Here is a 22155-nt window from a genome sequence, read left to right on the forward strand (position 1 = left end):
CAGAGACCCCTGACATTTGAGCTGAACACTTGGTAAAGGTTGGCTGATTTTTTTAGTTAGAAATATAAGTCTAGAGATCTGGAGTGCAAAAAGCACCCAAGAAAAGGCACTTTTGGTAACTTAAAGACTAAGTCATGACAGAACTATTCATCAATGGTTTAAATCTGCAGATAAACTATTGGTAGGACATTCTTTTCAAGGGTGGCCACCAGAAGAGACTCTCCCATGGCAGGAATGTAACCCAATAATAGAGATAACCTTATAGTTGAAGCATCACCATTTAGTTCAAATTTCAGCATCTAAACAAGTACTCAGAATCCACAAAAAAACCCAGTAAGCTTCATAGTGGTTTTAGAAGAGAAAAATGTCTGCTGCACAATTAAGGAATGATCACGCACATTTTATTTTCAGCTTGTTGGATTCACCTGATCAATAACTCTGTTGTCCTTGCACAGAAAGTCACATTTAACTCTTCCAGAAAAGTGCTAAAATGAAAACACAAAAATATCAATTGTACTCAGTACCTGGTGGTTCCAAACTCAGCTCAGCCACAAGAACTGAATTTCAAGTCCACTTTGTCACAGCCTAATTCTATTACAGTGGAAACAAGGTTGCATTCAAAAGGTAAATGAGACAAGATCTGATCAAAACCCTGTTCACAAAGTCTCATTGTGAATTTCAGCTGACTTTCTCTGCTCTTTATGGGCCTGTTCACAGACAATTCCTCTCTGAATAATAGCCAGAGTAGTTAAAATCCCTTTACCCTGAGAGACTTGTCCAGTGTGCACACAAGAGAGTCCCTCTGAACATTTTTGATGCTGTTTACTTGAGTTTCCTGGAAGTTTTTAAGCTGAAAATGAAAACTCAAGCCTGGATATCCCTGTTTTGAGTAAAATTTTAAACCCAGAAGTACAAAAGCAGTGCAGACTCTACTGTAAGGGGCAACTTTTGCTCCCAAATCTCAGGACCAAAGATCAGGAAAGTAAATTGGCTGAGCTGAGACAAGAAGTGCTCTGTGCATGCCCAGTCTTTGCTCCCACAAATACAAACCTCCCTTTCCAACCTGCTCACGACTCAAGGAGCACCCAAGGGGCTCCACTGCGAGGTGCTGCTGTGTTCACCCCCAAAATGAGGGACACAAACCCCAAGGAATTAGCAACGCTGGTGCAGGTCACAAGTGGGGTGGAATCTACCCCTGAGCTGCTTTGGATTTCTGGAGTACCCAGCAACCTGGCATAACAAACCCTGAGCCATTCAAAGCAAATGTTCAGGGAAACTCTATATCCTACACTTGCTTGAATATCCCCACAGTAAACTCAACACTACTTTTTTTGGAACTGTTAATACCACTGGGCCTGCCAAAAACTTTAGTCACCTCCAAGTTATACCCCTTGTCTACCCCCCACAAAAGAACTACTAAAATTTTCAGTGTGTAAGCATTATCTCAAAATTAATCTGGTGAAAGTTACAGAAATAGAGAATTCTCCCTTATTTTAAAATGAAGTATCCCTACTTGCTGGTTTTAAGGCAAATTTATCATTTCCACAATCATCACAGACCATTATCAAAAAAATACGTAATTTTTATATTCCTTAAGGGGGGTTTGACTCTATATACTTGTGACATTAGCATAGCAAAATTATTGGGATTTCTATGTACTTCTGTGAGACTTCCTGATTTTTGTTTGTTCTGGAACATTTCCTGCCCATGCACCTGTGAAAACAAGATAGGATCAGGTATAATCATCTCATACATACAACTAAATCAATTTTAAGCCAAACTCTATTCTGGTGGCTTTTTAGACAACAACTGTTAAAAAAAAAATCCATAAATATGAATTTTTCTGTGAAGAATGACAAAACCACCGCTGTTTCACTGAAATAAGGGATTTTTTGTTTGATCTGGTTGGTAAGTTTGGAGTTTCCTTTGTTTTCCTATCTATTAGATCTGAGGCTTCTGCTTTCCAGAAGATTTTTAGCAACTGCTGTAGGGAACATCCTTAGAGTTAAGAATACATCCCCCAGAACGTGCTGTTCAGAAAAAGCAGGGATTTGCTGGAAGATAAAGCAGAGAAATTATCTGTCAACTCCTATGGCTGCACTAGGAATATTCCTGAGATAAATGGCCACTAGCTACACTAAGAATCCCAGGGTTTTCCTTGATTCTAGCCTGCAGACAAGGAGATAATTCTCCTCAGATCAGAAAGCAGCTTCCCATCTAGCCCAGCAGTCCTTCACTCAGTCATTGCTGGGTTAACAGTGGTGATAAAACAGCTGTACTTCCATTTCTAGAAAATACAATTATAATGGATAAAATACCAGTGTTGAGTGTTCTGAGAAATACAGGAAATTAAAAAGCAAACAAAACTAATCAACCCTAAATCTAACCATACCAACTCACTTAACAGTGGCTGACAGTAGATGTGTTCCTCCATGAACAGTGGTTGTCACAACTGATGTGATCTGTGGCTCAACTTAATGAAGGAGTTTCCTAAAACCTCCTGGTCCAAGAATCCAGTTGGAAGGAACAGTGAGAACCCTGCTCCTTCCAGACAAGTCAGGTGCTGTGGATCACTCCTCTAACCATCAAAATCTACCTGACATCTCTCCATAAGCACAAAGGATAACTAAACAGATTAAAAGAGGGGAAATGCTTAATATCTGACATTTTCACAATTAGCAGGTTAATTAAATCAGCCTGTTTAACTGTTCAGGAGGCCATGCAATGGACTGAATCGTGGAATTGACAGAGATACCTGGATGGGGATTTATCACCCTACTGCTTTCTTTGCAAAGGTGGATCCTGCTCTAACTCCTTGTCCTTCCCACTGAGGGAGCAGAGCCAACACAGAGGAAAAGAAGCCAAAAATGCCTCTCCAAGCAGTGCTGTGGAGTGCTTTGTGTCAGGAATCCATGATCCCAACCCTCCAGTTCAGGAATGCTGCCCCACACTTGGCCGAAAGATCAACAATAACCAAGCCAAAAGAACTTCTTTCCTCATGAATTCTCAAACCCTGCTAATCCAGAAAGACAGGGGGAAAGGAATCAAAAATGGAAACATGAAAGGAGGTTCCACTTCCTGCCCTAAAATGGCAGAATTTAAAAGCTATAAGCTTTTTTATTTAGTTGTTTGCTTAATGCTTAATTGCATTAAATGCAATGCAGTTTGCATTGCACTGGTGTTACAACTGCCTTTTGTTTGCTGAAATGTGATGGCCACATAATAAACCCAGTTTTATTGTCATTTCCAGCCTGCTTTTGTGAGGGGGTGGGGAAGGGACTCCGATTTAGTCCCCACAGCTCATCCAGAGCTTTAGCTCAGCCCAGCTCAGAGCTAAGGGAGCTGGAACAGTGAATACTGGGAACTGGGCTGAAATCATCAGAACTATTAACACAGGATGAGACACATCAGGAAAAATGAGACAGAAGGGGAGAGGAGAAAGCTCATAACATAATGAGATGCTTATCTATAAAACACTGCCCACTTCAAAGCAGGGAGAGCTTCAACTCATTGGTTAAAAAAAAAAAGAAGAGCTTTTAATTAAAAGATCAGTCAAAGATTTTCCACAGTCAAGCAGCCTCAAAGAAACTATGTGTGGAGGAGGCTGAGAGTAATTCTTAACATGATTAGTCCATTCTTCAAACTCAACAAGGTTTCATGAAAGCATTTCTCAAGATCTAGAAGACAAGGATTGTGGAAATATCCTCAGCCCCCCAAAGAGGGGCTTTTCCCTTCTGGCACCTCCACCCTGATCAACTTTTGCTCTGGAAAAGCCTGGAAAAAACACATTCACAGCCCTGTGCCTCCCACCTCGTGGCAAAATAGATTGTAATCCTAGGACTCATGGCTTTGGGTTAAGCAAACTTACTGCCATGGCCTTTAGGAGGCCTGACTTGTGTGCATTGCTCTAGTCAGCTGAAAAGGGGCTGTACTGAGTACACAGCCTTCCATTAGACAAAGGTTTAAAAAACTTTGAAGATTTAAATGAATTGCACCACTTTTCTGGAACACTCCATTCAAGGAATGCTTCCAGATGAGGATGGACATTACACCACCACCTTATCATCCCCTCCCAGCATTTCAGCTCACTCTACATGCTCTGGGGAACAAGACTGAACCACTTCCCTTTGGTCACAGAATTTTTAATGCTTTTTCTTTTCCGAAAAAACCCCAGGATTTTGACAATTTAGCCTTAAGTAAGAAAAATGCAACATGTTCTCTACAGGCTGCAATTTAGCAACTATCTCACATTATTACAGATAGACAACACCAGGGCTATTGCACTCTGGAGGAGCTTTTGGAGCAGAGAATACCAGTCCTGGAATGACTCCTGTTCATGGAATTTCACCCCCACTTACCAGCTGTTAATTATGACTAATGAACCTCATGCTGAGTTGGTTCTATTCTGCACAAGCACTGGGAATTACCTCTCTTATTTCAGGAATCATCAGCATTTTTGTCTCTGAGAGTAAGTATTCAGTTATACTTTTGAAGGTCTTTCCCATATTGCAGAGAACTCAATTCCTGCCAACAAATTTATCACTATCCACACCCTTGTGTTAACAACTCCTATAAAAGGGATTATATGAGCATAACGATTTGGTATCATAAGGATTTCTACATCTTCAGTATAAATGCTGCAATGGCAAAATTTGCATTTGCAAAATGCAGAAGACTTTAGGGTGTGAAAAATACAGAAGAATATCCACCAGATGCAGGGAAGAACCCACCATTGCATTCTGCATATTTCAGACTAATTAAAACACATTTCTGTCCTTAATATAGGATGGGACTTCTTAATTCAGTTGGGAAGAAAGAAAAGTCATCCAACATAAGTAAAATGTGTCAGAGGATTAACTGCACCCTGCCCCAAAAGCCATTCTCATTCTGTACATTAATAAATATGATTTCATTGAAGTTGCTGGTAAAATTCTTACTTGCCTGAGTAGCTATGATTTTTAACACTTAGCACCAAAGCATCCATCAGGACAGGAATGTGAGTGGAACATAACTCTTCTCATGGAATATGGACACATTTGCTTTGCTCCTAACAGTTCTCCTAAGCAACTGAAAAATTCCAACCAAGATACAAAGGCTACAGAGCTGGTAACAAATGGAAAATGCATGTCCCTGTTTCAGCCAACACATCCCCTACACATGCTCAGAACTGGACCCTGCAAACTCATGTTTGCCCTCTGCTTTCCCAAAAGCACATTTTTCCAGTGATGAATATCAAATTTGCCTGTAAGAACTTCAAATGTAAATTTTGCTGCTGATAAAAATATAGAGCTTTTTAGCTGTGTGCTCCAGAGCCTGATGAAAAGGGCAGGAAGCTGCAGCTCTGATGTAATTTATAGCCTGAGAGAACCGACTGATGATCACACAGCACAGAAGGGCAGAGTGCTCTGCCTCAGAACATGCAATCTATATCTATTGATGCTTGTGGAAAAACAGTTCATGAAATATAATAGATGGAACATTCCAAAGAGATCTGGGAACACATGCCTGCTTTGGATTACAGGAAGAAAAAAGTTGATGCATGGAAAATCTAACGGTGTGTATTGTCATCATCAGAGATCTCAGTTTTAGATCATCTTCAATCATCATGCTCAAATTGCTTGGAGATACAGAATGGAAAAGTATTAGAAAATAATGAAAATATCAAATATTTGTCCACCTTCTAGTGTCAGTTGTGAGAATCACAGAAAAATCAAATTAAGTTCTCCTCAAGCAACGCAGTACAAATGAAATCACAGAAGTACTCTGTTTTAGTTTTACAATTTCATGTCATTTTGAAAGCTACATTCCCTGTGGAAATCAGATTTTATGAAGAGCAAATTAGTAAAATTGGGGAGAAATTGAAAAGAGAAAAAAATAAAATAGATTACTTTTCTGAAATACTGGTATAAGGTCCAGAATGCAGGACTGCTTCCAAATAAACTCCATAGCTCCAAGGCTCTGGCAGCTTTCAGAAACCAAGGGGCAATACTTGCTCAAATTTCTTTGGGCAGCTTTACAACTTTGAGATCTTGAGGAGCCAAACATAGCCCAAACAAAAAGAAGCAAGCTTCTCTTTTTCTCCAGGGCCAGCATTATTCCCTTCTCCTTTCACCCCTTTCCCTCTTTCAAGTCATTTAATGCTGTGTCAGAACCAACACAATCACAACCATACCCTGGCTGTTTTCTTGTCACTCTGCAGCTGTCAAGCACATTAACTAAACTAATTAAACAATCATCAAGAAAATTAACTTTTACATTTACTATAATGTTAGATCTACTCCTGGTAGGTCCTAAACACCACCAGCACTGGGGCAAAAGCACAGTCCAGAGCTCTGGACCCACAGGACAAGTTCTTGCTGACCAGCTCATTCAGCAGGATTCCCAGAAGCTCCCTGCCTTCATCCAAAAATGGCTTTGTTTTGCTGATGGAAATTAATCTCGCACAAAATGCATAAACCACATCCTGCTGCCTGCCATGCCCTAGAAGTTCTTGTAAAAGCTGTCATCCTGCCCATGGAGAAAGCACTCCCACTCAGCACATCCTCCGAGCCACGGCAGAAAACTGCTGGGAAGGCCCTGTAGCGTAGGAGAACTTACTGATGATCTTTTCCATTAATTTAGCATTCATTAGCCTTTCAACTTGCAATCAGGGGACTTCAGATTATCACTTAATGTTGCCTCAAATAATTCCAGAGGTAAATTACACTCATGACTGAATTCCTCTAAGAGTCAGTCCAGACTGTGACAGTGTCTGGCTGCTCCCATTTCACTGGCCTAGGAGCAGAGGAGACACTGCCACTAACTGACGTGTTTGTCAGTTCTTCTGAAATGATTTAATCATGTCAGTCCCCTCAAGTCACCTCACAACACCAATCAACAGAGCTGGCCCTCACTGGCCTTGGAAGAAAAGCTTAAGTCAAGTAAAAATTACTCTCCAGGGGAAAATAAACTTCTTCAATACCAGTTTAATCAGCAGTGTATTACTACTCTGAAAAATGAGAGCATTTGTAAACCCCCCCATACAAGAATGATTTGTGGGAGGAAGAGGTGACTAAGGAATTAAACTATCCAGTGGAGAGCAAATTGTGGTTTGTTGGCTCCACTGGGAACAAAAGGTCTATGGCTTGATGCCCGAACTCCAAGAGGACATGACTTGCTGTCGGTATTTCCATGAAAGCTATTATGTGATTCATTAGCTTTGCTGGCCCTTCTCTCTTCCCTCCCTTCCCCCCACACCATCATTAAACTCATCTGGTCTCTTGAGCTCTTGCTTGGCAGAAATGGTGTTCTGACATCCAACAGAGTTAAAATCAATGGTTCCCATGTTTGGGAGAGAGGCAGATGAGGGAGACTAAAGAGAGCACCCAGAAAAGATCTGACTACACACCCTGAAAACAAAGAGCAGAAACTACAAGAATGTGTATTTCTACAATAGCATTTCTCTTGAAAGTATCCTATGTTTTACACTGAAAAATCCCTTCCTCAAACTCAAATGAAGCCACCCCTGGGCCAGAACACAACAGATGTAAGAAAACAGATCAATACTGACTCAGTGCGTGCACTGACACTTGATATTCTCATCCAAGCAATGTAAGCATGTTTTACAAATAAACACAATCTCAAAAAAAGCCTAACCCTTGGATAACCCCACCCGTCACCTTGTTCCAACAAGAGAAGTTAACATTTCCCATTCAAGTGATTCTTTCACAAAAGTTTTTGTGGGTATTGAATAATTTTTTCCACCTCTTCCCAAAGATAGTCATCATCCATCACCTGCAGATGTTTAGAGGATAAACAACCTCCCATCACCGTGTCAACCAGTGTCAAAGAACATCAGTGCTCCTGTTCAGAATTAACACAAGGCCTCCCTGTTTCCAAGGCAAACTATGTTTGAAAAGCTTTCTCCCAATAAACACGGTGCACTGGGTAACTCTGGATTCTTCCATACAACTCCCAGGAAATGTTCCAGCTATTCCACAGGTGCTGTGGCCGCTGTATACACTGTTTCCTTTAGCTTGGGTAGCCAGTTTCAAAAGCAGAAATCCAGTTCTTCTTACAGAATGCTGCAATATTCACTTGCCTTTCACATCATTTTCTGTACTACTTTATTTTCATTCTAAAACCTCCACTGGTTTTAAAAACATGAATATTCAGAGCACTGGGGTAACTGGAAAACCAACCACTTGCAAGGAGCAGAGTTTTGGCAAAGAAGTGATGCAAACTTGGGTCACACGCTACAAAGTTCTTACAAATGACTGTAAAAGCTGTTTAAAATAAGTTTTAAATTATAAGATAGGAAAAGCCTATAGAATTTAATGTTATTACAAGCAATCCTCTCAAATCCTTTTTAGGCACTCACTGTTAGGAAGATGGAGATTAATTTGAGATGATACTGAGCTGTTAGAGTCTTGTCTTCTGTTCAAAACATTCCCATCAGAGGATTTCTTTCCTCTGTCTTCTCCTCACCACAGTCCCTTGCTCAGTCAGTCCCAGTTCTTTGATTCTCGTGTATTAATGTGTTAACTTTCAACTGCTCAGCTTGGAGGCAATAATTTCCTTCCTGTTCCTGGACAGCACCGACCAACCCACCCAGAATTCACACTTAACAGAAAAAACCATTAAAGTACATAATACTCTCATAAGTATGTGAAAATAAGTATATTTACTTGAAATGACAACCTTTATCATAACAGGATCAGATTTTTAAAGACTTCAGTGCCCATTGGCACTAAGAGGAGGAACAAAGCTGCCCCAAGTACCCCAAGATGGCAAGTTTGGGGTGAAAGACTTAGAGATAAGCCATAAGATGTCCGTCCATAAAGTTTCTTAAGAAGGCAGACAGACAAGATGACCTTGAATGTCATGCTTAGGGAAACTGGTCAAATTGATTGTCGTCTGTTGCTAAAGCTGGCTCATGAGCTCAGGTACATCAATAAAGCAACCCACTCCTGGGGGTTAGCCTGGTTATTCCAAAACACAAGCTTAAAAGTACCACAGCTGTTCAACATGTTGGTGTTCCTGAATGAGAGCTGAATTAAGTTCACTCAAGCAGAAACAAAACTCAGAGATACCATGGTGTGTCATATTCTGATGTGAGGAGGTTTTTGCATCCTAGCTGTCAAAAACACAAACTCTGAGTTTCAAAGCCAAAGCTCTCACACACAATAAGGAGTATGTTGTCAGAATTCCTTTTCTTTTTGTCAGCAGGAATGTTCCTGACTCTTTTTCATGGTTAAACATTGGTGTTTTGCACCCATAGTTCAATACAAAACACTGGTTTTTAGTCCTACTCATACCTTACAAACAGTGAGGACTTTCAAACAAGACCTAGTACAGCCTACACTTAAAAACTGAAAATAGTTTAAAAACTGCTTAGGTGCAAAAGAAGTATAATTCTTTCCTCTTCAATAAAAAAAAATAAATCAAGAGAAAACAAAGGATGAAAGAGATTTTTCAAAGCCACAAGGGGTCTACACACTCATTTATCATCTGTGTTAATAGCAATAAGCTGTTCAAATGGCCCTGAAAAATCAGAGTCTGTTTGCTCCAACTGATGAAAAGTCGGCAGTGTAACTCCCCGGGCCATTATCCATCTCTCTTTTAGTTTATTATCAGTACAATCCCTCCTAAATGACACTTTTAGCTCCATCAAAACTTCGCTGGCTGGCAGTGGCCAGCAGATTTCAGGGGCTGGGGATGTAGGCAGCCATACTCTGCTGCCTAAAGTTTAACTTTCCCTTAGGGCAGCATTTCTTCTGGTGACTGGCAGCTTTTGTGTTCTTCATTAGCCCAGCGATTAACACAGAGCTAGAGAGTTCTCACTACACCTCACTGCTGTTCCAGCACTCGCGGGCATATCTATTGTGAGAGATCCCTGAGCAACAATGCAGCCCTGGCTAACAATACCAGAGATCAGGTACATTTGTATTTGCTCTTAAAACATATCTACCCGAAGTCACAGAAACCCCTGATCAAGCAATAACAACTTTAATGGGATTTTGTGAATGAAATTCCCATGGCAACAGCAAGAAACAGAGTGGCAGGAAATACAATCGATTGCGATTTTGTGTGTTAGAGAGTTCTAAATTCGGAAAGAAACTGAGAAATAAGCAGCAGAAATTAGTGGACCTACGGGATTTTCCCCTTCATTCAGCATTTGAGAAACAAGCAAAATAAATCGGAAGGCAACGAAAGCAGCAGTACGGCATCAGGAACAAATTAGCAGCCGTGCTGGTGTATGGTGCAGACATTTGGCACACAGGGAATGCGATCTACCTGATAGCAGCTCTCAGCTTTCTATGAAATCTGCTCCTGATTAACATGCAGAGCACTACACTTCTGAAAGGACAATGGTGGGAGACCTTCAACAAAGGCATCATTTTAAATTCTAAGGCCTGGAAAATTTCAGGCCTCAAGCCACGAACAATGGTGAAGGCTAACACATTTAGCCTTCACAATTAGATCGTCCAAGCTGCAGATCCTGACAAGTTTTATGTACATCACTACATCGGCTTTGTAACTTTTTAGCTGCATCATGCAGACTGTGGAGAAAAAAGGAAAAAAAAATCTGTCAGTGAACAGCGTCCCTCCCTTGCAGACATTCTGTTCCAAAGGATTCCTTTCAGAAAAGCTCCCCTAAGGACGGTGCTGTGATCTCAGGTACGGAACCGCAATAAAGCGCATTTACAAGGCAGACAGCAGCAGTGTCCCCAGCAGGCTGGAAGCCACCAGTATTCGCTGTGACAACAGCTCCGTGACGGCTCAGCGGGCGCAGCCCCCGAGAACAAAACGCCATCCCCGCGGTGCCGCCGCCCCGCCGCTCGCACACACCTTGCTCGTGCTCCTCCGCTCTGCCCGGCTGGTTGCCCATCTCCTCCGGCCGCCCGGCTCCTCCCGAGCTCCTTCAGGCCGCCGGCGCCCCGCTCATGGCCGGTACGAGCGGGGCTGCCTCCGCCGTGTCCCGGCTCGGGCGGGGAGCGGCAGGCAGCGCGTTCCTAGCTGCTGGCGGCAGAGCCGCGCTGCGGCCCCCGCCGAGGCGGCTGCGGCGCCGCCTCCTCCTTCATCCCGAGGCAGCTCCCGGCAGGGCTGGGAGGGAGCAGCGGGCAGCGCCGGGGGACACCCAGCGGCCGCCGCGGGAGCTGCAGAGCTCCGCCCGGGCCTCGGGGCCGCGCAGAGCCCGGACAGCTGCGGGCTCCGACGGGGAGAGATGCTCCAGCACCGCCTTGAGCGGAGCTTCCCTGCCCTGGAACAGCCGTGGCACACAGGGAAGAGCAGAGAGCCCCGTTCCGGGCGGTAAGCCAGGGTATTTCTAAGTAAAATGCGGCTGGGGGGCGAAGGAGGGCAGAGAGACCCTCAGCAGAGACCTGAGCAGCCAAATGCCTCCAAAGCAAAGCCAACATTAATTAATTAACACCACTCGGTGTTAGTAAGCATGCTTACCACGGAGCAAACAGAGCTTGCCCACGGATCTAACTACACTGCTGAGCATAGCACTGACGTCTGGACAAGGGCAGCTGCCAACCATCACAAAAATGAGGGGACCCAATTTTGGAAATGCTCAGCATCTCGTGGAAATATAGAAACCCAAAGGATGCTGAAATGGAGACTGGACTCCTCTGAAAACCTGACCGTGATTGTGAGCATGAGCCCCTTCTGACAAGTTCCATCTATCAGATGTGTTCTGATATCCTCAGGGGCTGTTCCTGGGTCAGCCAAGCACCCCCAGCTGCTCTCAGCCTCCACTGGTGCTGAGAACAGCACAACAGGCTCACATCCCTATTATATTAAACAATATACAGGAGTCAATGAACACCATTAAAATCTATTTGTCTTTACTGAAGCAAGGATATGGTTTTTTTACTCCTAAAAGTCTATTACAGTGATTTCTAAATTTCCCCTTATGCAAATAAAACAACAAACCCGACAGCCACTACTACATTTAGACCTGCAGCCACAAACAGGAGCAGATTTCACACCATATCTCTATCATCAATATTTTTGCCTGTGACTGGCACTGCAGGAGCAGCTGCATAGGACAGGCCCACTCAGAGCCTGGCCAACAGCACATCTTTCAAAAAAATCAAGATGCTCCACACTCATGGAGCCCTGATATACATGGGAAACAAGGATATTGAATGACTCCAGTGATCAGTTTCCATTATGTGAATAATTAACAGAATCCTCTTGAGTCTTGGTTTCAACAAGAAGGTTAAAAACAAATTCAGAAATAATAAACTAATGTGTCTCCTAAGCTCAAAACAGCCTGAAAAAAAACCCAAAAAACCATGGAGAATTAATCTGTCTGGTTGTGAATCTATCCCTTCAAATAAAATATCGAGACCATTCAATATGATAGAAGCAGATTTTTACTAATATTTCAGTGTAATAGTATGAGTTCATTGTCAGTCTTAAGCTTTCCATTATTCTTTGTCTGACACTTTATAGATGAAGTAAAAAGTTTTCATACAGCTGTCTATGTCTGGATGACATTAAACAACTCCTGCCTACTTCTGTCTTATGACATGTCAAACACAAAATGCTTTGTTTCATGAATAAGCCATCAAAGTTCTATAAAAAGGAATCAGTGATAGTGCCTTCTTTCTCTAAAAGTCATCTTAGGATCTCTTAAGTCATGTACCTTAATATGGTGGGCACTGAACCTGCTCTTTCCAAGGTGCAGATGCAAACTTCCTCTAACTGCTTTTGGAATGTATCTCCCACCGAGATTTTCTTCCATTATAGACTAAAGAGTGACTTCTGCTTTTCTTCAACAGGACTCATCTGAGGGGCTACATTAGCTGCAAAAGTCTGTTGGGCTGATAAATCCTGAAACTGAACATTTATTACTTCATCACCTGCATTCTATTTCAGAAGGGAATAGTGTAACAAAGTCCCAGTGCAGCAAGCCTGGAGTAATTATAAAATGTAATCACTGACTGAGAGCAAACACACCTGAAATCTGAGCACTGCAGAAGAGTCAGGACTGGAAGAACCATTCTGTTATTTTTGACAGTGGCATGAAACATAAGTCAGAACATTCTAACACCAGGATAGGGAGAATGATGTCAGGCCAAAGACTTTTAGCCCAGGTCCATAATGAAAGATAAAGCAAACATTTTTAAATACAGCTACAGCCTGAGCAGAAGGCATGGATAAGAGATTACTGCTCATGGAGTTTGCAGCTCAAGCTGAGGAAAAAGGAAAAGGAGTAACAGCAAGCATGACATGGGAACCAGGTAATAAATTACAACAGATGCCTGGCTAAATCTTTAGGCAACTATTTGTTATCTGAACATTTTACATGACTTTCCCTTCCTCTTCAGTAATAAAGGTATAAAAATGAATGAATTTCAGCTCTACAAAGCAGATTAGCTGCTCTCTTCCTAAGCATGAAGCTTGACTCATCCCCTTGCTCTTTGTTGAACTGCCAATAAAACTTCACAAACACTCCTTTCCTATATAGTGAGAATGGGAATTCATTATTGAAGGTGTGATATACATAATTCTTTCAACTCTCTAGTCAAATTATAGGACTTGCTTGCCAGGCATAACTTTCTTTGCATCCTACTCCTAATGCAGCAAATGAATGAGTATAATTTCTGTTCAAATTGTAATCTATGCTGATGAGAACAAGCGTGAAGTTGCCACCAAATCTCAGATTTGCAGTGGCCAGGTAGCTGACAGTCTCTCCAGAAGGCTGAGATCTAAAGAAGTTACAGATCCTGATGCTGGACTAAACTGAATGGTCCCTAAGTGTGAACATCACGAGTTCACACCATCACACTCTCCTTCTTCCATAAATGCTAAAGATTTTATGAACACCAGGTACATAAGTAGCAGGGAAAATAAATCTTCAGAATTTGTGTATCATTCCCAATAGTGGACCCCAAAGGATTAGGAATATAACATCTAGAGCAGAATTGCAGATGAACAAAAGCTTTTTTTAACCATGCTAGAAACAAATTTTTTGTGGTGAAGATACTTAGTGAGGTCATAGTTCATGGCACAGAACCACAGCCTTCCAGGAGCTGTCAATCCCTCCCCTCTTGCTCTAGTATTAAAATCTAATGTAAGCAAAGAGCTGCTGAAAAAAAAAAAAACAGTGGACAAAAAATACTACAAGGAATGCCAAGCCCTCCCCTGATCTGCATACTTGTCAAACCAGGCCAGCTTTGCGTTCCTTTCCTTCTCCCTCTCATTCTTTAAGTGCAAACACAGTGGCCCCCTGCCACGGCATTCTGGCTGCAATACATTTAGGCCCAGAGAATTTGTGTTATGGATCATTTCTCCTCAAACCAGCTAAAGGAAAGCTGATAATTAACCTAGGGCAGGTAGTCAGAGCAAGGTTGTATTGACTTCACTGAACAATTTCAGCAAAGAAGCCTGAAAAGAAATGAAAACAAGCTGGGAGATCCCAGATTTGTGCTATTCCTGGAGCATCCAGGCATGCTCCCCTCTCTGTTTAGTTGTCCTTAGCAAGGCTTTTGGGATCACCACAGTTCCTGTACAGCTGTAATGAATCCTCCCTATATGTGATGCCTTGAGCCAATTACCTGTCAACAGTTTAATGAGTTAAGTCATTACAGCCTTTGAGATTCAGCATTTCAGTATCCCAACCACACACTGAATCCTCTTAACTGGCTCAGGTCCCAGAGGGACTCACGTGTGCCAACAAAGTCATTCTCAAGGGAATACACAGAGAAAAGGGTCTCTTTCACTGGTGGTTTTAATAAGAAACTGAATACAGAATCTCAGAATGTGTTAATAGATATTCAGCACAGGAAATGTAAATTCTGCAGTAGATTAGGACAGCAAGAAAACTTGGAAAAGGTACATTCTGCAGAGTGTTGTCAGCAGAAGTGAGCTCCTACTTATTTAATAATGCAAGATGACTGCAGCCAGCCTGTGAATGCCTCTCAGAAACTCTGTTATCCATAACAGGATCAAAAATCCTACCAGACAGCCTCTAAATGCATTGGTCTCACTACACTGCCAGTTATCAAAGAGGAAAAAACTGCCTGAATAACAGTCATGTGAAGCAGCTCTCATTCCCAGCCATTCCAGGATGCACAACTGTCCATGGCCCACAGAAGAGCAAAGCTTCAAAGAACATGGAAAACAACATAGCAATAAATGTAATACAAGAATATTTTCAGTAAAGGCATCAGCAATCAACAACTGTATTTGCAGGCTATGGCAAGAAAAAAATCCTTGTAAGAAGAAGTAAGGGAAACTTGACAAGTAGCAGCCATAACCTAAATCTGGAATGCCAAATTTGATCTACCTCAAATCTTGAGCTTTTCCTTCAGAGGACAGTGGGTGAAATCTTCTAAACTGGTGCTGAAACTAAGTTTGACTACTTGACACCGAGTGAAATCACACACAGAGGATACATTTTGCTAAGGAATGCCAGGGAGGTTCAGGGTCTTACTGTAGCAATATGTTAAACATCCCTGCAGATATTTATAGGTGGGTGTAGATGTCAATATGCATATCCAGCTGCATGTAGAGCTCTGGATGTAAATGCAGACACATTTCCATTGCTTTGCATGTTAAATTTCTGCAGCACTTCTTGCCAATTTGAATGGCAGCCTGACAAAGCAATATTTTGAGTCTTCCTTTCCTTTTTATACCACTTTTGGTGCTAGAATCTCTTTGTAAGAAAGAATAATTATGCAAGAGCTGTGTCTTGTACCTGGAAGGGGGAGCAAAATGGAAGTGTCTTTCCAGATGAGGTTTTGAAGCATATTTACAGCTCCTGGGAAAGCCTAGATGAGCTCAGCCATTTGGTTGCAATGGAGCCCGGTGGAACAGAACATACCGATCTCATTAGTGTCCCTCACACTTGGCACTATCGTTCACAAGAAAAATGAGATGGTAACGAGCCTGAATGCAAAGTGCAACAGCCTCTCCCAAACCTATAGCAGTGCTCTGATGTGACAGATCACAAAAAGCAGGCGCTGTCAAAAGCTGATGTATGGCAGAGTAAAAGGGCCCCAAGGTCAGAGAGCTGTCATTCAACAGAAATCACTTTCCTTTTTCCTGTCCTAATTGGGGTGCATTAGCATCTTATGAACTACTAAATTGTCAGTTAGATTTTTATTTTTCCCAAGGATTTTTTTATTTTTTAAAGAAAACTATTCTTTAAAAGATACTTTCTTGAATTTTTGACCGTGGAGAAACAGCTTCTGGTCTGGTTTAGCTTCACATTAACCTAAATTTTTACCCCACATCAGAAAGTGGCAAACACCAAGCAGAGAAGTTAGCTGAGAGAAGACAGTAAATTTGATAGGGTCCATATATTGCTATCAAATAGCTAGCTGAAAATGACAATTCTGTGAACATGCAGGAAGCTTGGAAATCTGTAGCATGCCACATTTTCAATTCAGAAGCTTGGAAATCTGTAGCATGCCACATTTTCTGGGAAAGAAGCGTACCTAATAAGTGCTATGTGCAATAAGACCACACAGTCTCCCCTCTGGAATCAGCCACAGGTGAACAAGTCTCAGCAGTGATATTCAAGTTTTCCCAGCACTAACACCAGTGCTGGCAGGGATCAGTTGGCCTCATTTAGTTAAAGCCCTTCTTTTCTGAATACCAGCACTATCTACACAGAAAAGCTGCAAGCAGTTGTTTTAGAGAGAATTTGAGAATTTTCTTTCCACATAAACTACATGAAAAAACAATGATAGACAAATGGAGTAATGGTATGTGCTCTACCAGCACTAGGAAGGAACTGAAGATACACAGGTATCATAGTCACTGGGACATTAACTCTGATTATTGGGCAGGAATGTGGATGAGAAATCACAGAAAAACTCATCAAAACAGAGCCCCTCCTTCTTGGAGCTGAAGATTGTTCAACCTAAACCGTGCCACAACAGAATATAAGCCTCAGGCCCTTCTATAGTTTTCTCTGATTATGCTCAATCTCTTGGAATTTTTGTTTCCCTATTTAATTTGCTGGGTTTATTACAACAGCCCATGTCTCAGAGCAGCTTCATTTCCAATGCTGGCAATATTCCATTTTGGGATTAGCAGCTTTTGTCCAGGTAACCTGCAGAGTTCAGAGCTCGACATGAGATGCTGAGGAGATAATTGAAACTCTTAATATCTTTGAGCTCCCCTCCTCTCTATGCTCCTGGATTGGCACCATCTCCAGCCTTGGATGTGGATCAAATCAGCAGGAACACACAGAAAGCAACAGGCTTTTTTTATTTTGTTTGGCTGAAAACTCAAGCCAAGTATTGATTTTCCCATTTTATGCATAGAAGTAAATGGTAATTTCTGATGAAGCAAGGGGTGACACAGCAGGCCACCCCTCACAGTCCTGCTGCCATCTCAGCTTTTCCCAGCCTCCAAAGATGTAGCACACCCCACTACCACTGTGGGAAGGTGTAGCACCTATCTCCTGGTTTGGCCTTTAGAGAGAACTTGAGCCTGTCAGTAAAATAACCAGAATTTCTATAAATACTAAGGTAGGTGATAATAGCATTGTTATTGACAGTTTTCTATTGCTTCTGAGGCAAAATCAAGCCGTCTAGAGAGATTTACCCTTTATTTAGCTATAAAAAATAAGCTGATGAAGAAAACAAAGTACAGCTATTCCAATTACTTTTCAAGGATAACTGATACCTCCTATTGGAGCTGGCAGCACTTGCTATAAAAATCAATATATTTGTGAGAAATGGGAATGGCTGAAATATTCTCAATGCTTTTGGATGATGCGTGACTGGACTGTGCCATGCCCACATCCTGGCTCTCTCTCCTTTCAGATGTTCAGCATAAGACTCTCTTTGGTTCCTGTCCAACCTGACAGATAATAGCAGCTGTCACTGAAATCACATAAAAGCAGCACAGGAACATGATTAAACCAGACAGCCTCCAGGGAAGTTTTCAGAAAGTGCTTGAACTGAGAGTTTGTACGGACTGAATGACAGAACTCAGAGCAAGGATTTGGAATTACTTCCAGGCTCCATTGATAAAGTAATTTCATCTGCCTGAACCTCAAATTTTCCATTTGCATACCAGGTCTCCCATGCAATGCTCTTCCTGTAAGGTATATGATCACATAAGAAGCTTTGAAATTCTCTGTGAAACTGCATTAAAGTTACTTGGCTTGCAGACCTCAAAGGAGCAGAAGCTGAAGTCATTGATTTCCTACAATCCTGAACCTTAGGAGAAGAGTCCTAGTTTCTCATGAATACACAAACTTCTCTATTTATACAATTTACAATATTTTTTTTGCTATATGGCTTCATAGACTGGATGGCTTTACAAGTACATGCATTAAAATCAATGTTTTCCAAGATTAGTGAACTCTTCCTCATGTTTTATAATTGTCCAGCTCCTTTTCATCTACTGAAACATTAAAAACAATGCCAGAGCTATGTAAGCTTGGTTTTAACAAACCCAAATGGTCACTTCAGGACAGCACATGGAAGACATGACACTGTGGATAAGGAAGCAGACATTTATTTCTCCCTGTGCATCATTTCCCACTGCCTGGGATTTCAAAATTGCCAAGGAGTTACAAAACCAAACATCACAGCACAGAACTTCCAGACAGAATCAGTCTCCAGCTCCATTTGCTCAATTCCACTTGCCAAGGATGGATACATGGGCTCGGCCTCATCCCCCTTTAAGTTGTTTATGATTTACTGTGTTAGCTCCCAACAGCGCAGGCAGGGGTAGTTCCATCAATAAAAGGCTGGAATAAATAACCGAAACTCCACCAACGGCAGCATAGAAACAACTCTATTTAAACTACCAGTCTTTGAGGTCAATTAATTATTATCTGCAGCATTTGGAACATGTCTTATTGCTCAAGGTCAACACACAAATGGTGGACAGTCACACCCAAAGAAGAAAGAAACCTAAGCTTTTTTATCTCCATACCTTTTTCCTTTAAATTCTCTTACACAAGAATTTTATACTGAGTACCACCAGAGTGTGGCTGGAACTAATAGAATATCATTTCAGCAAAATAATCAAACCACTTGCTTGAGTAACAGACAAAAAAAAACCCAAACAAGGGGGAGACATAATGCCTGCAGTCAAGACATGAAAGGAAAACAGAACAGATGAAGGCCATCAAAGAAACAAAAGAAAGTGATCTCAGAATAAATTCCTAGATTTACACATTTGGCTATGTACATAAACATCTCCATTTCCCAGCTACTGGAATGTTCTCACTTGGATTAGCTCCACAGTCAGCATTGCATCTTGATCACAATCAGACTATTTGGGATGCCGCTGCAATAAAATACAGCAGCTGAAAACGTTCTTTCCTTTCTTACTTATGTTCCCTAGAACATGCTGTGCCCTCTGTCATGTTCACTGTTAGTTCTCTTAGAAACAATACACCATTTCTGTGGGACTATAAGTATTTTCTTCAGTGTACCAAAGCATTCAGCTCTGTAACCTTGCTCAGTAAGATCAAGCACCTTCCAGTGGCCCTGACATGTTCTCAGAATACAGCTGGATTTCCAAGCATCCTTTTGGATTATGGAACCATGGTAAAAACAGATATATAAGACACTGTACACACACTTAAAACAGTCCTTGTAAGAGCTGGGACAGTTCTCTCTAGGTCAGAGAGAGAGGGGTAGCACACACATTCTTAGTGTTTATCTATACATTTGTTCTCTTTTCATTTAGCATTAATATTCCCATTCAAGCTTCTCCAAATGCTGATGCAAAGCAATATATGAGGTTATATCCAATGATGTAATTTAAAGTGGCAAAGCAATACCCAGATGTAACTTGACCTCCATAAACCATTTCAGCCTTTGTATTTAAAGTAGTCTTCATCATCAATCTCCCTCCTCCAATCCCAGTTATTATAGCTGCATGCAGAAGAGGGCTCTCTATTCCAGTGCTTGTGTTTTGGTATCTGACATATATATTCCATTCTGGACTCCCTGCAGTGCTGTTTCCCTGGCTGCATTCCCAGGATCCTGTGCTGCGTCATCTGTACAGGTTTTCCTCTTCCTGCATGGCTCCTCCCAAGCATCATGCCTCTTTATTGGCTTGTGAATCCCAAATTCCTTTGGAAACAGCTAGTCATTATTATAAATTTGAGGATTTACATGCTGATTAACAGCAGAATGGGATCTGTCTTTAGGTTACTATGAAACATTTGTGCTGTTACAAGACACATCATTTTCTTCCAAGGGTATATAAAGGTTGGGGGCTTTTTTGTTTCGTTTTTTTTTCTTTTAACAGAAATCTCTCTCTCTGGTTAGTAACATTCTTCTGTCACACAGCCAAAACCTACAGAGGCTGTGACAAATAGGGAGGTCATGGTCAAATTTAATAAGAGCTCACATTCCCTTGGAAATGCCAGCAGGGAGCAGACAAAAGCAAGCACTTGCTGAGCTCCTGGGGGAAAGCAGAGCGTTTGCACTGAAGCCCTTGGTATGCAGACGGTGTCGCTGCCTTTCGAAACAGGCTTAGGTTTGAAACCTATGGGAACAAGGTGCTGGGGCTGAGGCTGCTGGGGAGAGCGTGCCCCGGGGTAGCTCAGGAGCAGCACAAGCTGCACATGAGGATGCCCAGGGCTGGCTTTTTGTTCTCACGCCTCTGCCGTGTCCCAGGAGCAGCGGGGAAACAGCTCTGCTCACTCAGTAGAGAGAGACGAGAGAATGCTATTGATAAATGGGAAAACTTCAGACAGCGGGCTCTCCACTGTTGTCCTGCTCTGGGGCTGGGCCCCCGGCTGGATCCACCCCGGACCCGCAGTCGGGACGGGCGCGGCCCACCGGCGCCACCGCCTGGCTGCTGGGGCTGCCCAGGCTCCTAAAACCATCCAGCTTCTCCCTTTTCCCTTCATTTCCTTGGCTCTTGAGGTGTAGGATGCAAGGCACACAGCAGGAAAAGCACGGCTGTGCTGCAAGGGGGATAGGGGACACTCTGCTGGCACATTGGCAAAACAAGTGACACTCACAGCACAGGTCACGGAATCTTTATTCCTACCTGTGCTGGGCTTCAGCCGACTCTCAGCAAGCTCTGAAATGGCTCCTGTTGTGATGGTCTTCTTCAGCCTGGAGACTCCTGAAGCTGCTGCTGCCCCAGGTTTTGTGAGCATGTCCTCACTGCTCGCCCGCTTCAGCTGCAACACAGAGGGAAGAACAGGTCAGGACACTGAATATTCCCATCAGTTAGTTCAAAATGCAACATTCCTTGGAAAAAAATAACATTTCCATAAAGTAACCCAATGGGAATATTGCCTTGATAACTGGAGTACATAGTTTTTGTATTTGTGTTGCATTCTAGGCTCTCGTGAAGTGGGTTAAGAGATAAAATACTAACAGTAAAGAATGAAAATGGGAAAGACTATTCAAAAAGTCAAATAATTGAAAGGCCAGGGGAAAACTTTACTGGAATGGTCTACTGGCAACTTTTTGGGAAGGAATCTCTGGTGATACCAGTCTACTCTAAGTGCCTACTCAAGAAACCGATGGAACACAAGCACAAGGTAAGATTCAAAGAGAAACACAGAAATTACCTTGCTCCAGCAAGCAGAAGTTGCAGTTTATCTCAGAACTTTGGTCAGCTGATTTTGTGTGCCTCTAGTAACAGCCTCTAATCAATTCCCTTTAAGTATTTTAAGACCAAAGCTTTGGAGAGTCTCCCTAGAGCAGTAGTTTTTCTATACTTTTGAGTTTGTGGACACCTAAAATGTTTTCTCAAATGAAAATCCTTCCTTTGAAGTTGTCCAGTGACACCAGGGGGTCCCTGAAGCATAGGCTGAACACCATTGCTGGGTTAAGAGAAAAGAGAGCACACAACAAGCACTGCCCCTATTTAATGGTTCCTGAATGTGAAACATTTAAACGAAATGCAATCTTTCAACTCTAATTCCTTCTCCCTTTCATCTCCTCCTCTGACTCAGAGTCTGTGGTTTCCTGGACCCTGTGAGCCCGTAAGTTTTAATAGCTGAAGTGTTGACATGCTCCAGGATACCAAACAACGAACATTTTGCCTTCTGGCAGAGGTTTTGTCAGCTCACTCTTAGGAGGAGAATGGAACAACCTGACTTTCTGACCTTTAAAGAATTCTGCATTCTCTCTGAAGTAATTTCTTCAATGTGTTCTTTCCTATAGCAGCAACTACAGTGCCTTTTCTACTCCCTTTTTTCAAGGAAACCACTTT

General features: G+C 42.1%; 1 protein-coding gene across 4 annotated transcripts in view; it reads right to left on the minus strand.

The window, feature by feature from the left end:
• SPECC1 (sperm antigen with calponin homology and coiled-coil domains 1) overlaps window positions 1-22155 on the minus strand; it is an 87417-nt gene that overhangs the window by 44006 nt on the left and 21256 nt on the right. For 3 of the 4 annotated variants that reach the window (XM_088066043.1, XM_014254970.2, XM_088066044.1), the window contains exon 3: window positions 20977-21112. In XM_088066043.1, coding sequence (XP_087922169.1) covers window positions 20977-21112 — 136 coding nt within the window. Of the gene's footprint in view, window positions 1-10830; window positions 11038-20976; window positions 21113-22155 lie in introns of those variants that run through there. The other variant, XM_014254971.2, reaches the window with a different exon arrangement.

The sequence above is a fragment of the Pseudopodoces humilis genome, chromosome 23 (assembly GCF_049639895.1).
Source record: "Pseudopodoces humilis isolate 2021_Gansu_Grassland_sample_001 chromosome 23, ASM4963989v1, whole genome shotgun sequence".
In the NCBI taxonomy this organism is placed as follows: Eukaryota; Metazoa; Chordata; class Aves; order Passeriformes; family Paridae; genus Pseudopodoces; species Pseudopodoces humilis.